This window comes from Chlamydotis macqueenii, chromosome 3 (genome assembly GCF_036417535.1).
Source record: "Chlamydotis macqueenii isolate bChlMac1 chromosome 3, bChlMac1.mat, whole genome shotgun sequence".
Taxonomy (NCBI): Eukaryota; Metazoa; Chordata; class Aves; order Otidiformes; family Otididae; genus Chlamydotis; species Chlamydotis macqueenii.
Genome location: NC_141558.1, coordinates 26,916,804 through 26,929,357, shown reverse-complemented (window position 1 = coordinate 26,929,357; position 12,554 = coordinate 26,916,804). Strand labels below are relative to the sequence as shown.

The following is a 12,554-nucleotide window of genomic DNA, read 5'->3' as shown; positions in this document are numbered from 1 at the left end:
GGAGGTCTACAAAGAGGCTGTGCGAGTGGCCAGGGATCAGGTGAGGAAGGCCAAAGCCCTGGCAGAACTGAATCTGGCCAGGGATATAAAAAGCAACAAGAAGAGCTTCTATAGGTATGTAGGGGATAAAAGAAAGTCCAAGGAAAATGTAGGCCCCCTCCGGAAGGGAACTGGTGTCCTGGTTACCCAGGACATGGAAAAGGCTGAGGTACTCAATGACTTTTTTTGCCTCAGTCTTCACCGATAAGAGTTCTTGTCCCACCACCCAAGCTGTAGAAGGTGCAAGCATCCTGACTGCAAGGATGAAGAACCACCCACTGTTCTCGAAGAGCAGGTTCGGGATCATCTGAGAAACTTAAAGGTGCACAAGTCCATGGGACCTGATGAGATCCATCCGCGGGTCCTGAGGGAACTGGCGGATGAAGTTGCCAAGCCACTGGCCATCATATTTGAAAAATCGTGGTGGTCTGGCGAGGTCCCCGATGACTGGAAGAGAGGGAACATAACCCCAATTTTTAAAAAGGGGAGTAAGGAAGACCTGGGTAACTACAGGCCGGTCAGCCTCACCTCTGTGCCTGGCAAGGTCATGGAGCAGATTCTCCTGGAAACCATGCTAAGGCACATGGAGAGCAAGGAGGTGGCTGGTGACAGCCAACATGGCTTCACCAAGGGCAGATCGTGCCTGACCAATTTGGTGGCCTTCTATGATGGGGTGACAGCATCGGTGGACAAGGGACAAGCAACAGACGTCATCTACCTGGACTTGTGCAAAGCTTTTGACACTGTCCCGCACGACATCCTTGTCTCTAAACTAGAGAAACATGGGTTTGATGGACGGACCACTCGGTGGATAAGGAGTTGGCTGGATGGCCGCACTCAGAGAGTGGTGGTTAACGGCTCAATGTCTATGTGGAGACCGGTCACGAGTGGTGTTGCTCAGGGGTCCGTGTTGGGGCTGGTCCTGTTCAACATCTTTGTCAGCGACATGGACAGTGGGATAAAGTGCACCCTCAGCAAGTTCGCCGATGACACCAAGTTGTGTGGTGCTGTCGACACGCTGGAAGGGAGGGATGCCATCCAGAGGGACCTTGACAGGCTGGAGAGGTGGGCCCGTGCCAACCTCATGAAGTTCAACCAGGCCAAGTGCAAGGTCCTGCACATGGGTCGTGGCAATTCCAGGCAGAAATACAGGCTGGGTGGAGAATGGATTGAGAGCAGCCCTGAGGAGGAGGACTTGGGAGTGCTGGTGGACGAGAAGTTCAACATGAGCCGGCAATGCGCCCTTGCAGCCCAGAAGGCCAACCGCATCCTGGGCTGCATCAAGAGAAGCGTGGCCAGCAGGTCGAGGGAGGTGATTCTGCCCCTCTACTCTGCCCTGGTGAGACCCCACCTGGAGTACTGTGTCCAGTTCTGGAGCCCCCAACACAAGAAGAACATGGACCAGTTGGAAAAGGTCCAGAGGAGGGCCACGAAGATGATAAAAGGGCTGGAGCACCTCTCTTATGAGGACAGGCTGAGAGAGTTGGGGCTGTTCAGCCTGGAGAAGAGGAGGCTCTGGGGACACCTGATAGCGGTCTTCCAGTACCTCAAGGGGGCCTACAAGAAAGATGGGGAGAGGCTGTTCAGTAGGGCCTGTTGCAATAAGACAAGGAGTAATGGTTTTAAAATAGAGGGAGGTAGATTTAGATTAGATATTAGGAAAAAATTTTTTACTATGTGAGTTATAGAGCACTGGAACATGTTGCCCAGAGACGTGGTGGAAGCCCCATCCCTGGAAATGTTCAAGGCCAGGCTGGATGAGGCTCTGAGCAATCTGATCTACTTGGGGATGTCCCTGCTTCCTGCAGGGGGGTTGGACTAGATGACCTTTGAAGGTCCCTTCCAACCCTAACCATTCTATGATTCTATGATTCTAACAGTGATGAAACATTATAGGTGGGATTCAGTTTAAGACACCTGCATTGAGTTTTTATGTGTGTTCAGAGAACTGGGTGTCTAAATTCCCATATTAGTCAACAGATATTTAACTAGTATGCCCCAAGAGGTATGACATTCTTATGATGTAAGGTACTTTGCCTTGTCCATGCTGCTGCTTTAAAAGGATGAATGCCTCCCAAATATTTTGTGCCACTATCTTCTAACACTGGGTGGATATCTAGGGAATTTCAAAAGGCCGGAGCTGCCTATGTTTAAGCAACTGGATTCAAAACTGAATATCAAATTCAGGGTTAGTGATAATACTTTTCACACCATGTGTGTCTTCTGGAAAGTTAGTGAGAGAAGACCAAGTCCACATAAAATAATTCTTTTGGTGGCAAATTTAGTGCTTTCACCTTATTTGAAAGTGAACCTTCGGACTGTGGTCAATTGAAAAGTGAATTTTCCCTTCTGTCCCTTTTACATAAAATGTTGGCAATGGCCCAACTGTTTTGAAGCATATATATATGTCACATATGTAGTATTGAGGGCTTTGAGGTTAGGGAAAGAGGACTTGAGCTGACTTTAGTGCAAAAAAATTGTAGGCATTAGCATATAGATTGGTGATGTGTACTGCAAAAGGAGTAGTGATACAACGACATGCTCAGTTTTTATGAAGGCTGGTTTTCGTAATTTAGAGGAGGTGTTTTTAACTTGTCCAAACAATTGCTACTTTATTTGTACAGTGAGTCTCATTTTTGTGACTGAATTTAGTTTTGAATCTTCTCTGTTCCGGCTTTTCATTAAACAAACACACTGACAGTGTATGTATGACACTGACATCACATTACAAAATCTAGTTCTGAGCTACGTATGCAATTTTGTAAGTTAAAAACTCTTCTGCCATCCTCCCTTTATCTTGTGAATTTTGAAATTCAGTTCAGCCAGGAAAATGTCCTCCTCTACTTCTTTCCTTACTCAGTTAGGAGAAGGAAGGGAAATTGCATTTCAGAGGTCTAAAATGTGAAAAAAAAAAAGGTTTTTTTTTATATAGACTGCATCCTACAGGAAGTTGTACAAACTTTTTACATTTTTTTTTTTGAGAGGAAATAAAGGAATAAACTTTTAAAGGCTTTTTTTTTTGGCCTAGTTAACTATTTCAGCTACCTGGGAGGCTTATAAGCAATCATGAATGCTACACCATTTGTCAGTTAAAGCTGATTTTGCTAGAACTGCTCTGAGCACTGAAAGTGAAATGCTTGATAAAGGATCTGTGTGACAGACTTAGAATTCTGTTTACTTCTCTACTAAACATTACCAGCTGGCTCCTTGGGCATCTGCTCAAATGTGTTTTGGGAAGAGGGCACAGTGAGTGCTCTCTTGTATCTAACCCAGCAAATAATTTTAGCTCTGTTTATTATTCCCAGGAAGCCCTGACTGATTTAAAGAAGAGATCAGACATACACATTGCCTTCCTTTGTTGAAAAGGTTCTATTACCTCCTTTTTACCAGTGTGGAAATCCTCCCATTAAATTTTGTGCTAAGTTTTTAAGATTGAAACTCATTTAGGAACAGGATTATTAGTTCTTTCAGTTCAAATCAAGAGGAAAATCTGAGTATTTGAAATTGGACAGTCCCTTTTGTGGGATTTATCAAATTTACTTTGGGTTGCATGTTGAAAGGTCGAAGCCAAATGGCCTCAGAGTTTTATAGGACAATTTCTTTTCTTTTTTTGTATGTTTTCTCAAAAAAAAATCCTCATTGTAGCTCATTTTGTCCATTGGAATGACATATTTTTAATGGAGCTGGGTAAAATTCCTGTTCTTCAGTTACTTGCCTCTGTAAAAGGATTATTCTAAAGCACTTGTTAATTTTACATAAAAACTATCCATCTTTGCCGTTCTCATTGAGTCCAATCTACCAAAACACCGCAGGCATATATTTTGTGTTCCCTAAATGTTCCCTTGCTCTGCCAATGCTGATTTCTAGTAATACATTCCTGAAATTCTCTTTTCAACTCATGAATTATTTAATATTTCTTTTTGTAGTCCCAGTCATTGAAATTATTTTTTTAGTTGCATAGCCTGTTATATACCTTCAAGTTCATAGCTAAGTGCTTAGTACTGAGAATGGAATTTTTATTATTTAGATATGTTATAAAACTAGCTGCATAATGTATTAGAACATGCCTTGTTTCTTAAAGCTTATTCCTGTAACTGGAAATAAGCCTTTAAAAGTCCTAGCATTTTTCAGCTATTTTTCTTAAGAGAGAGAAAAAAAAAAGTGTCTACTTATGTGAGTTAGTTTGTTCTTTTTCTTTTTTTTTTTCCCCACAATGGAGAATAAAACAATATGTTTGTTAAATTCTCATGTAACAATTCTAAAGTAATGGATTTTAGCATGAAGTCGGGAGGCTGCAGATTTCAGATGCAGAGATGAATGCTTCTGAAAGCTGAAATTTAAATATGTAATTGTGATAGCAGTTACTGAAATTTGTGACAGGATTCTGACAACACTTCTCTAGTAACCAGGAGGATTGTTTTTTCCTTAAATAGGTGTTTGGAAATTTGTAAATATAGCTTATGAAAAGTCACAAGTCTTGGTTTCTTTTCCTTAGGGATATCAGGGATCAGCAGGAACTCCAGGTATCCCAGGAACTCCAGGGGTTCAAGTAAGTTTCTGTTTCATTCCTAGAATTTGAAAATCTGAGACAAATCCCAACCAATTCTCTCCCAATATCCATTGTTTGTGATGGAGAGTTGGGGTGTGGGAATGAAAAGAGCTCAAGGGATGGCATGAAGTCAGGGGCCATCCTTGGGTGAATTGCTTTGGTACTCATGTGGCTTTGGGGTTTGTAGGTAGGCTGACAATTAAACTGCAAATCTAATCATTGCTAGGTAAGGCCCATAGGAGTAGGATTTAGTTGGAGCTTAGACATTTTAATCCTGATCCAGAAGCCAAACAGTAGTTCCTTCAGTTCTTCTGTGAATCAGTAACAGTGATCTGAAGCCTTGTTGTGGTGATCAGTTACCCACAATTCATGTGCCCAAAAGAAGGTTTCAGCTAAAGCTCAGACTGATGGAGGATAATTCTTTTTCTTTCTTCATTATATTAATTTAGTAGCCCTTTCTGGGACAGTTACTGGAAACTAGTGCTGTATTTTATTTGTGGTATGATCCAGTCTGGCTGATAGTCAAGGACTTAATAATTTGCTGAATTAAATATATTGAGAGAATGCCGAGGCCAAGAGCGAGCCTGTGTCATGGCATATGTGAAGGCTGTCTGATGGACATTTGAAAGGAAGGGGCCATCTCTGGTCTAGTACAGGTTATGTGACTCCTTTTGTCCTGAGGTGGACCTTGGTTAGAGCAAAGAATTGTTTTGGTGTTGCCTAGTCATGGGCTACGATAGTGTGCCGTATTCATACATGATGACTACATTTCATGCTTGGTTCTGCTTTTATATCCAGTTACCAGCTGACACATAAGTCCCTGAGTCATGTTGTATAACATTTCTGTGTCTTTTTCTGTGTGAGATTGTATTAATATTTGAGCTGGTTTTCATTTTTCTCTCGTAGGGACCGCGTGGCTTACCAGGAATCAAGGGAGAGCCAGGGAAAGATGGGGCTAAGGTAAAAAATAAAAGAGAGTAATAGATAAAAAGATTTTACTCTTACCATTTATCATTTTTGGTTGTGCAGTTAATACTATCAATATTTTCACATGAGGCTTCTGTAAGAATTTTTTACTAAAAAGGTGATCAAGAAGGAATAAGAATTCTAAATTTAAAATGTTACTTCAATTCAGAATCTGGTCTGCTTTATTCAATAAAGTTTATACAGGCTTTAGCACTGTCAGTAATACCTTTATTGCACTGAATAATTTATATTTAGAAAGCATATCTAAATATGGGTACCTGGAAACATGATACAGACATCTGTCACAATGGTTTCTTTCTATTTCTTTTCACCCTTTTTCTCTTTAAGTGAGCATCCGGATGAGCTACGTAGGGATTTTTGAATGGCAGTTTTTATCAGAAAACACTGGCTAATTGAAACCAAACCTTTTTGTGGAAAAAATTCTAACTGAGGTGTAGCCAGTAGCTTGGAGCTGCAGACAGATGTGGAAGCTTATATGTAACTCCCTGCTGGTAACCAGGATAAACTTGAATCTGGATCTCCTGTATACGCAGTGAATAAACTAGCTATTGGCAAGTGTAAATATCTGTGTCCACACTTTTGCCCTATGTTTAGAAAAGCTCTAAGTTAATTGAAATAAAAATTTATTTTGTTTTTGCTTTATTAAACTTCAAAGCCTTTTTTTTTTTTTTGTAAAACAAACACTTGTTTTCCAAACAGATTTTACTGTAGAATTTCCTTCTTCTGAAGTTCCCAATAGTAAAGGCAGGTCCTTAAATTCATCACTGTTCATCAGAATTCTCAAGTGCTTATGTGTTCTATACTTTAGGCACCTTAATCTAATTGATCTTAGGTGTTAATTTAATTGATCAGTCAGTATTAGGCCATTTGCAGAAAGTAAGATGCTGATGATGAAAAACTCTATTCTCCTGGCAGAGCAGGGTTATGACAGATAGAATGTTTCCTAAAGCTCGGTCAAGTCTTGTTTAAAATGTGCCAAGAAATAGGGCTTCCACCACTGTGTTAGAAAGCTTCTTCCATTGTAAAATAGGTCTTGACATTAGAACTTTTTTTCCTGATGATTCAGCCCAAATTTTCATCTCTTAATTTCATCACATCACTTGTAAAGTTTCTGTAGCAACTAATTTAAAACTGTTTCCATTGCCAAGTGTTTTGGTTTATCCAATAACTGAATCACCACTTCCAAGCAGAAATTGAAGCTCCATTCTTTTTCATTAGGAAGCAATGGATGCATGAAGTGTTTATTTTATAAGCATTTTTTGAACTCTATTCCATTGCCTGTTTTCAATACTTATTTGTTGAGAGATATTTTGATAATATTAACCCACAAGCTGCGGTCATGTTCCTGTCTTCTCTAAATATGTGACGGACCTCTCCAAATCTGCTTAGACAGGAATGATTTTGATAAACACCACTGAGACATGTTTTGTTTTACCCTTTGTCTTAGAACTTGAAACATTATGTAAACAACTTCCTGAGCATAATTTACTATTCCTCCTTTATGACTGAAATATATTAAACAAATTGAAATATATTGCTCAATATAAAGTTAGATATTCACAGAGAAAAAACATTGTGATTGTTCAAAAATGATTTGGTGATTGGCTCTTTGTCCTGAGTGAAGTACATCCTGGCTACTGAAACAAGCAACTGAGCTTGTTTTTATTGTTTGCAGTCAGGTAGTGCCAAGTTGTAAGTTAGCCTTTTGTAATTACTCAAGGGAGCTTGCAGACAAAGCTTTGAAATTCCTGGTATCTTTCACCTGTGAGGACAATAAAAAGAACTGATGTGTTAGCTTGTGTTTTCAATTGCCAACTGCTTTTACCAGAGTGGAGTCTTTCCTCCACTGAAATGAGAATTCATTGTCAAAGTCTCAAAGCTGTTTTATCAGTATATTTTGGTTTCATTTTGTTTATTTTTAGAGAAAGTACTTAATACTTTGTTTTTAATTACTTCACTCATCTAGAGTAAGCTGGTGAGAAATTTTATAAGGTCAGCATTGATATTTTCAGTAAGAGGTAGCAGCAAAGCCATCCTAGATTTAGGGAATTTTCTTATTCTTCAGGAATTAGGAGTGGATGGTAGCATTATCACAGCTTTTACAGAGATTTTCAAAGCTCTTTTTCCTCTTGTCAAAGCTAAATTGATGTTTTGAACCTCCATAAGCCTTATTGCGAGATTAGAGTAAAATTTAATCTGAAAATTTAGTGATTGTTTTTCTTTTATATATTGAATCTTGTTTAAAGATGAACAAACTCTCATGAGTTAGCATACAAATGTTACGTAGTTGATATGGTGATATATAATGTCTTTTCACTATTTGTTGATCATTGAGAATATGAATGTTCTTATAATATATTACTACTACTTTAAATATAAGGATTTAAATTATGTTTGCTTTTTTAGGGTGACCGCGGACTACCTGGTTTTCCTGGATTACATGGAATGCCAGCACCAAAGGTTGAAATTAATATTTCTTGTTAGAATATTCATCTGTTTCAACTTGCTTTATAGTTTAATTTAAAGGAAAAAAAATGAATAGATATGACACTGAAATTGAAGGAAGATACATGCCATGGAACTTAATTACATACATATCAAGCAATGGAAACTACCTTTTTAAAAAATTTTTGTTCTGTTTCATGTGATTCTATATTAATTAATTTGAGCTTTGATTTTACTACACCTAGAACCTTCTTCATTGCAAATAATGTGTCAAAAAATTAATTTATAATTTTCTTGAAGCCATTCAATTTGAGTGATAGCATTTTGAAGGATAGTTCTGGTCTTACATAATGAGTTTATTTCATGTGTATGTTCCCCAAAATATTATCAACCATATCTTTTGCTCTTCTGTGTTAGTACTCAACTGAATTTACTTCTTAGTTTTTACAAATTCATGTTTTAAACTTTTATAACAAGGTCTTCAGAGGAGTGCAACACTTTTCAAAGAGCTGAATTTTCACGTGGGTACCTACCTATACTGAAGCGACCAGAAACTCAAAGTGCCTTCCATTGAAAACAGAAGCATTAAGCCTGCGAGCTCTGGATCGCCTCACCAGCAGTGTTGGACATTCTGGGCTTCTCCCCTAGGAGAGCTTGGAAAATGCAAGATTTGCATTTACTATCTTGAGCATACATTTTATATCAGATGAAGCTCTTTGCCTGCTTCATTTTATGTCTGCTATATATATTTTTTTTGTTCATATATCTGTATAAAACTACTTATATTTTAAAAATTAACTTGTTCACACATATTTTGTCTAGGGAGAAAGGGGTCCTAAAGGAGATCAAGGAGTGCCAGGAATATATGGAAAAAAGGCAAGTAAATTTATAATAATAAAATAAAGCAAAATTTTATTGATATCTGTGGTGGGGTGACCTTGGCTGGCTGCCTGATACCCCCCAGCCACTCTCTCCTTCCCAGTCCTCAAGAGTGCAGGGGGAGAAAATAAGATGGAAAAGCTTGTGGGTCCAGATAAGGACAGGGAGATCACCTACCAATTACTATCATAGGCAAAACAGACTTGATTTGGGGAGAATTAATTTAACGTGTTGTCAAGTAAAATAGGTTTGGATAGTCAGAAACAAAGACAAAAACTAAACTACCTTCCCCTCACCCTGCTTTTTCCCAGGCTCAACTTCAGTCCTTTATGGGATAGAGAATGGGGAGCAGCGTGGGGTGGTCAGTCCGTAACAGTTCCTCTCTACTCTCCTTCCTCCTCACACTTCTCCCCTGCTCCAGCATGGGTCCTTCCCATGGGCTGCAGTCCTTCAGGATAAACCTCCTCCTACATGAGGTCTCCATGGGCTGCAGCTTGGCTACCACAGCTCCACTATGGTCCTTTCCACAGGCTGCAGGGGAATCTCTGTGGAGTACCTCCTCCCCCTCATTCTTCACTGACCTTGGTGTCTGCAGAGTTGTTTCTCTCACTTTTTCCCCTCACTTCTTGCTTTGCATATGTCATGTTTTTGTCCTTTCTTAAATACATTTTCCCAGAGGCACCACCACCATCTTGGCCCTGCAGTTGGAACCAGTTGGAACAATATCAGTTGTTAATTGCCTGTGTTGAGAGAAACACATGTGTCTTCCATAAATTTTCAAAATAGGAAATAACAGAGATGAATTATAAGTGAAATATACTGAATTTGCAGAATAAACATTGAGTGCTACTTACTTTTTGTTTTCTGTATTTCTTAGGGTTCAAAAGGAGAGAAAGGTGATACAGGATTTCCAGGAATGCCTGGGCGATCCGTAAGTTTTGTGAAGACAATTTGCCTTTAGCTTTTGCTTGTTAATTCACCTACTGATGATTGTTAACTGTTGTCACAGGGAGACCCCGGCAGAAGTGGGAAAGATGGATTACCAGGAAGTCCTGGTTTCAAGGTATGTACAAATGTATATTCATATCTTACCAAAGTCTTCAATAGCATGGCTATTGGTCTGAATATACCCACTTCATTCTGTGGAGAATTACTGGAAATTAAAATAATGTGTGTTACTGGGAAATGCCAAAGTTTACTGCAGTGCATGGGGAGACTTTATTGATTTCAGTTGGTTCGTGAGCAGGGGTAAAGCAGGTATTAAGAGGGTGTTAATGATGATAAGAGATTGTTTATACTTTGTCTCCCTTGTCCCATTTGTGTTTCTCTGTGAATCTGTTGATGAAATTTATAAACAAGTATACACTGCAGAACATACCTATTGTGTACAGTTAAGAAGTAAGTAAACTAATAATTATTATTGCTTTTGAAGGGAGCTGGGTGAAAGTTAGAGAAAAACACCTTCAGTATTTGATTCATGTTTATTTTCTTCTCTTCACTGTCTAGTTCCCTTTATATTTCATTTAGAACATTTTTTTTTCAGGTAGACTAGGTATCTACCTGCTACAAAAAAGACTAAAGGATCTGATATTTCTATAATGTATTGCAGTCTGTGAGCTCACCAGACGGTTTGTTTACCCTGTTGTTGTTTGCACTGTTCTAATTTGTGAAAAGATGGACTTCAGCAGTGTCAGTTTTAAGTTCACTGGAAAAAAAAATATTAATATGCGATGTAAATGTTCAGTTGAATTAATCTAAAGAAGGTTTTCAACAGTGTCTTTGTTCCTGTATTTTTCTTATTAATAATAATGAAGTGTTCTAGGGCTGCTCAAGATTAGTGTTCCTTCAGTGTCCAAAAATGCAACTGTACTTTTAAGTGCATTTGTCTAAATTCCTATTACTGTAGTTGGAGATCTGTGTCTTTCTTCCATTTTGTGACCAGGCTTATCGAGAGCAGTTGGAAATACTATGGCATAGTTGTGACATCTGCTGCAGCAGGGAGACATGACACGAGACCTATGAGAGACCTAAACCCTTCCAAGCAGCAGCTGCCAAGAAGGTTGGATCCAGTAGGATCCCAGACTTGCTCAGGCTAGAGGGGACTTTGTTTGGGACATCTCCTGGACTAGCCTCCTGCTCATAAATGGGACAGCACTCAATCCACACCAGGTTGCTTAGGGCTTTTTCAGCTGGGTCTTGATAGCCTTGAAGGATGGAGACTGCACAACTGGGCAGCTTGTTCCATCCTGACTGTCTTTATGGTGCAAAATTTTTCACCCTTATTTGCAGCAGGAAATGGCTCTACATGTCTATGTATTTGCAACTGAATCAAGCTCTTAGTAAATAGAATAAATGGCGCCTCTATAGTAATTCAGCTACTGACTGTTAACTGCTATAACTTTCGTGAGATCACTCATAAGTTTGTAGTCCTATTTGCTTTTTTTGGTACCCCAGGTGACCTGTAAGTGCCATTTCAGAAGGACACAGGTTTCCTGTAGGTGGTACCTGCCAGCCTGATATGGAAGCCTTGGCTGCCGTAGGGCATCTCAGATACAACCAGGCATTTGTGATTAGGTAACTGAATCAAACCTCTGTTCGCTGCAATGGGATCTTAGATCCCTAACATCTCTCTAGACACCTTCAGGTAGGAAAACACATGTAGGTGTCTTAATTTGAAGTTATAGGAAGGAGTTATCACTTCTATACAACACTACAGCACTGTTATTCTAAAAGCAACAACTTCAATCTATAACTAAGCATCCTGCAATTCAGAAGTTTATTGGGAGAATACAACTAAAATAACGGTCTTTAAAAAGCACATATACAATTTAACTTTTACAGTAGGTCAGTATTTCCTGAGTATTTCCTATTTTATTTGTTCTTTTTGGAAGGCCTAATGAGACTGTGCTAAAAGGTAATGGAGTAACTGTATTTTATGTTGAATTGGTGCACTGCCTTTTTTTAACTACCCTTAGGTTTACAACCCTAAAACATGTTAGTAAAAGAAATTGTAAATCTTAATTATGGAAAAAAAATTCTTATTGCACATTTTTCTAAAGTTAACTTCAGCAACCAACAGCAGTTTATTTCTACGATGCTGGAGGACTTTTTTTAACTTGTTATTTGGTTTAGTTTTAAATACTCCTACATTAATTTGATTTTGATCTTCAAATCCTATTGATACCTGCCTACATATTTTCATTATTAATATATGTCTACAAGAGCGTGTATCTCTGCAAATAGGTCAGGCAAAGACAATTTAACAGACGTTCTTAAAACACTCAGCTAAGTTTGTATCTGTGGACATAGTAGCTACCTATGTTACCACTGAAGTCAATGGAGGTCTAACTGGTAGTGCCAGTGGAGTCTGGAGAGCAATTCTACTCAAAGAAGGCAGACTTACAGGTGCCAGTTTAGTTGCCTACATACAAGTGTCTGGTACATTTGAGATGCATTAGTGTCCAAAGCATCCTAAGGGAGCTGATAAATATGATGTAAGTCCTATGAAAAGCCAGTACCTTTCTAGAGTGAGTAGGAACCCAGACAAGACGGCCTTGAGTACCTCGAATATGACCATGTGTCTATGTGTGGGCAAGGAAATTGAGCTCCTGGTGGCTGGTCAGCTAAATCAAGCCTCCGTCAATTGTCTTGACTA

General features: G+C 39.0%; 1 protein-coding gene across 1 annotated transcript in view; it reads left to right on the top strand.

Annotated features, from left to right (window-relative positions):
- Positions 1–12,554, top strand: part of COL21A1 (collagen type XXI alpha 1 chain) — a 94,608-nt gene that overhangs the window by 37,203 nt on the left and 44,851 nt on the right. Inside the window, exons 11-16 of the mRNA XM_086744329.1 lie at positions 4,535–4,588; positions 5,495–5,548; positions 7,982–8,035; positions 8,843–8,896; positions 9,777–9,830; positions 9,909–9,962. Coding sequence (XP_086600455.1) covers positions 4,535–4,588; positions 5,495–5,548; positions 7,982–8,035; positions 8,843–8,896; positions 9,777–9,830; positions 9,909–9,962 — 324 coding nt within the window. The remainder of the gene's footprint in view (positions 1–4,534; positions 4,589–5,494; positions 5,549–7,981; positions 8,036–8,842; positions 8,897–9,776; positions 9,831–9,908; positions 9,963–12,554) is intronic.